A 4735-nucleotide genomic window follows, 5' to 3' on the forward strand; every position below is an offset into this window, starting at 1 on the left:
TTTACTTTACTTTACTTTACTATTTTTTTGGGGTAGAGTGGGTAGACGTTGCAACTATCAAGCAATGATTTTTTTGCATTGTAATTAAATCTGCAACAAATATATAGGCAGTTAAATAGTTAACCCACCCACACCATTTTTTCAAGTTTTTCAAGTAGACTTCGCTAATTATAGGCATACTGCCAGTATGGAGCATAATTGGGCCATAATTGCTGCTGTTTAACAGCTAAGCAGTGGTTGTTTTTTTCATTAACTAAATGTTACTGAAGACCAGATTGAGGGYAAACTTGAAACTAGTTGTTGGAGATAGTGACTCTTCAGGGTATTGAGAAACTTTTCTGGACTATTCTCCTGTTGTGACTCATGACACATTTATAGGTGGAAGCTAAGGCACTTGTTACTGCTGATTTATTAGTTGCTTTTTGATTGTTTTGATCTGTCAGCATTTTATGATTTAGAATTCATAGTTAGAATGACTTTTTATTTACACTTGTACTGGTCTGTATCTTATACTTGCACAAGGAAGGTCTTGCCACAGCTCTTTTTATGGTTTGTCTGCTATATTCTTTTCTGTAGCTTACCATGTTCATGGTATTTTGGTGGTCTATACAAAGTATAGCATGTTTGGGCTTGAATGGGTCATTTCTCTAATAATGTTTAGCATTTAAAGTTTCTTTTCTCTGCCATCAATGGCAGCTTTCTCATTCATCTGTAATTTGTGTTTTCTAAACTTCCCTGTATTTTTGTATTGATATTGTATCTATGACCTCATCTGTCAGAATTCTATCTTGTGGGTGGGGTTTTTGTTTTGTTTTTGTTCCCATGTTCAGATATTTTCTGACCTTCTTAACTGAACTAATCTAGTACTAATCAGTAGAATTTAAAGAGGAATCTTTTTCTGTTGATTTGTTTTATAATTCATATAAATGTTTTTCAGGTTCCAGAGCTCTAAATCTGGAAAGATCTACCTCCACAGAGATGTAAGGCTCCTGTTCTCTCGGAAATCCATGGAAGTTGATAGTGGCGCTGCATATGAACTCAAATCTTACACTGAATCTCCAACAAATCCTCAGTTTTCACCAAGATGTTAGCAAACAACGGCAAACTAAAGTATTCATTTTAACGTTGATTACTCCTTAAAGGCAAAGATTGGTACAGATGACAGTATAGAGCAGAATCTGTAAAGGAATGACAAATAGCGCGCAAGAGAAGCAAGGTTCTTCTGTGATCCTGGACCAGTTTTGTAAAGGTTTCTGGAATGAGCTTTGTGTATTCCAAGTAGACTGGAAGCAAATACTTAAATCTAATCTTTTTGTACTGTTTAAACCACTTCATTGGATGTGTTGCAATAGCAAATTCCCAACTTAGTTTAGTGTTTACACTTTTTATTTTATTTTTCAGTTATTTAATATTTAATGTTTCATTTAATACTCAAGTGATGTTTGTCTTTAGTGTTCTAATGTAGCATAAATCCTATGTAAAAATCATACTATGTATTTTTGGCATTAATATTGAAATCTGAAATATATACAGATGTCTTTAATCTGTGTGATGTTTTAAGTGATATTCATTTAACTTATTGAAAATGAGGACAACAGTCAAACTTCCATAACATTTCATACTATGCAAGCATTTGGCTTTCTTCTTTTCTGTCTGTAATATTCCCCTCTTTTCTCACATACAGGTCTAATAGCACTTGCAACCATAGTGCAGAATGTTGATTTATTCCGAATTGAGATCACAGATTGAATTCATATTTCTTTTCTCAATTTTTCTGTCATTAAGGGACACCTGAATATTCCTTCTGTTAACAGTTTGMATGTTTCACAGAAAATTCTCTCCCCCATATTTGATTTCTGCGATTGTGTTAAAGGATGTACTGTGCAAACAAATTAGTATTTATATCTTAAATATATGCAAAATCTATGAAACTTGTACTTCCTGTTTTATTTTTAGATACGGAGGATTTTCATTTAAGCTGAAACTCTTAGAACAAGTCAGTTGCATTTAGGCCACTAGGTGGCTTGAAAGTTTTGCTGAAAATGCTGTGTTTGGCATACTTTCCAATACATACATTATTCCTAAAACAACACAATGAGATAAGAAAGTTATGCCAAGTCTTAAACTGTGTGGCTGAGTGGGGGGTGTAGGGGGGAAAGTAGCAATATTTTAGTGTATTTGGGATCTGTCTGTAACAATGAACAGCTCCAGCTTCACAGTATTTCCTGATCTCAGAGTTTCTTACTGTCTTATCCAGAGTGATGTATATTTTTATACTATATTATATTTTCCATAGTGTCAGCAATATAAAAGGAGGTGTTGGTGTTGGAGTAACATCCTTATCTGATGAAGACTCTAGAGAAAGACTAAATGGCCATGTTGTATATTCAAAACTGCTCATGGTTGAGTTGGTGCATCGTGAAATCTCCAGGAAGTCAGACAGGGAAAATAGAGGAGWCCAGACTTTCCACATGATGCTTATCAAGTATCTTGCAGCTGTGATACTGTCTATTCAAACAGCTGTCGCTACAGAAAGGTGAAGCTCAGGTAATATAGAATTTTGGATATGTGGTGACTATGAGTAATGTCAGAACTTAATTAGTTAAACTACACCTGGCCCTTTGTGAATGCCTTTTAGAATGAAAATAATTGTAGGGCATATGTGCACAAGCTTAATCACTTTCCATTTATACCTTGGTCTGAATTACACTTTTCACTAAGGACACTTCTTRGTAAGTGTTTAGGGTTCATAAGGTATGAACTGGTTTCCCTTTAACTTCGAAAGCACGGGATAAGAAATGAGGTTAGACTAGGTTTGAAGAGGTCATCTGCTTCTTCTCWTTACCCTTTGGTAGGCTCAACCATATAAAATTAATTCTGACAAGTGTTCCGGAGTGGTGTAGCTGAACTATACATTTCTGTTTGTGTTCTGCMCTCCCATCACTTCTCTTGAAAGCAATTTGAGGAATGGCCAAACCATCAGTCTTCTGGAACTCATTAGTGTTTTTATACGGTCCTATATAGATGACTAATAATTGATCTGAAATTCGCTCAGCCAGTTTCCAAAGTACTCAAGGGTGATTTTGCATCTATATTCAAAATATTTATCAAATAGGGAAAAATAATTTAATACGAGTACTCTATAACCTCAGCTTTCCTTATTCTAGCCTGACTTTATATTCTTTTGATAGTTTATTATGCTGTGATTACACTAAATTGAAGTAGGGGGGGAAAAAAAAAAAAAAGCTGCCTTTCATTCTTTGGTCCTTAAATTACTTGTTTAGTAATCTGCTGTTCTAGATTAAAAAAAAAAAACTTGAAACTTCCTCTTACATTATGTGTATCTACACAATATATTATCTTAATATATTGTGCTGTCATCATGTCCCTTGGTGGTTGGATCTCATTTCTTTGCCCAGGCCTTTCTGAATGTGCATGCTGTGTCTTTGATACGCGTCCTTCATTACTTGACCTATTTTCTCTGTGTGACTTCCATGTCGTTGAGGTTACTGAAGAACATGAGCTTTTTCTTTTCGACTTTATTCATACAATTCCAATCTTTGAATTGGCAAGTTTACACTTTTGCTATCGTCTTATTAAGGAAGTGCTAACTCCTCTAAGCTACATTTTCCCCTCAGATTAATTTCCCAAGCGATGCAAGTTTGCTGAGGTTGCATTCTTGCTTGCTGTCACTGTTTAGTTCTTTTCTTGCCTTGCAAAATTCATGAGGTGCCTGAATTTTCTGGTTTCCGTGTTGCTACAGAGTTGCTGTCTTTTTACATTATCACAGTTCCCTGCTGGAAGAACAGCAAGGGCCAGGAGCAAATGTAGGACACTCAACATGATCATTTTTTTCTACTGTTAGGGGAGAAAAAAAGAAAATCTCGGTGGTGCATTCTAAGACTTCCCRGTGTAATCTGCCCTGCTGTATCCCTAAGCTGGAGGTGAGCTCCCTGTTATCACAGAATCCTGCTCTCCCGATGAGTTAATTTAGCACCAGGAATGTCGTGCGTCAGCCGCGGGGCTGGGAGGGCCTCGCGCTGGTGCTGGAGCGCAGGGTGAGCCTGGGCGTGATGAGGGTGAGCGCGGAGGCCCTCGCCCGTGTGTCCCCCGCTCCTCGGGCCTGGCCGGGATCCATCCCCAGCCATGGGCACATCCTGTGCCTGCCAAACGCTCACAGGGAAGCCGGGAAGGGCAAAGCTGCAGGAAACTGGCAAGGATGCAAAGATGGAGGAAAGAGCAAAGGRTGCCATGGGGAGGTGTGTTGGGAAAAGGGAATATTTCCTTAAGTTTGACATGTTTTAAGTGAAGGGAAATAACAGCTCCCTGTTCGCGCAGCCTCCTTCTTTAGAGGCCTGTATCCAGGGGCCTGAGTGGGGCTGTGCCGCCCCCCCCCCACGGACTACAACTCCCAGCATGCCCGCGGGGGAGGCCGGACGTGACGTAGAGGGGCGGGGAGAGCGGGGGCGCGCAGGCGGAAGCTCTTCCCGCCCGCGCCGCGGCAGTGCGGCCGTGCCGCGGGGGAGGCTGCGCGCGGAGGAAGTGTGGTCCCGCCGGCTCGCCGTCCCGAGAGCGGCGGCCATCTTGTGCGGGAGGCGGCGGCACGAGCGGCGGTCGCGCGTCCCCGCGAGCCCTGAGCGCGGCGCGGTCGCTGCTGGCGCCATGTCTGCCGAGAGCCCCGAGCCCGCCTCGGCCGAGGAGCAGAAGGTGGGTGCGCGGGCGGCGCCGCCCGGCC

The 4735-nt window shown here is 41.0% G+C and overlaps 2 protein-coding genes across 3 annotated transcripts in view; both read left to right on the forward strand.

Moving 5' to 3' along the window:
• Positions 1–1890, forward strand: part of FAM214A (family with sequence similarity 214 member A) — a 39471-nt gene extending 37581 nt beyond the window's left edge. Inside the window, exon 13 of one of the 2 annotated variants that reach the window (XR_003250461.1) lies at positions 938–1803. Coding sequence is in view for 1 of the 2 variants with exons in the window: in XM_026045665.1 (XP_025901450.1) it covers positions 938–1091 (154 nt within the window). In the remaining variant the exon portion in view is untranslated. Of the gene's footprint in view, positions 1–937 lie in introns of both variants that reach the window. The other variant, XM_026045665.1, reaches the window with a different exon arrangement.
• Positions 1891–4525: 2635 nt separating this feature from the next.
• The window catches only part of ARPP19 (cAMP regulated phosphoprotein 19), an 11336-nt gene continuing 11126 nt past the window's right edge, over positions 4526–4735 (forward strand). Inside the window, exon 1 of the mRNA XM_026045771.1 lies at positions 4526–4707. Coding sequence (XP_025901556.1) covers positions 4663–4707 — 45 coding nt within the window. The 5' untranslated portion in view covers positions 4526–4662. The remainder of the gene's footprint in view (positions 4708–4735) is intronic.

Source organism: Nothoprocta perdicaria, unplaced genomic scaffold (assembly GCF_003342845.1).
Source record: "Nothoprocta perdicaria isolate Ctin4 unplaced genomic scaffold, notPer1 scaffold_41, whole genome shotgun sequence".
Classification (NCBI taxonomy): Eukaryota; Metazoa; Chordata; class Aves; order Tinamiformes; family Tinamidae; genus Nothoprocta; species Nothoprocta perdicaria.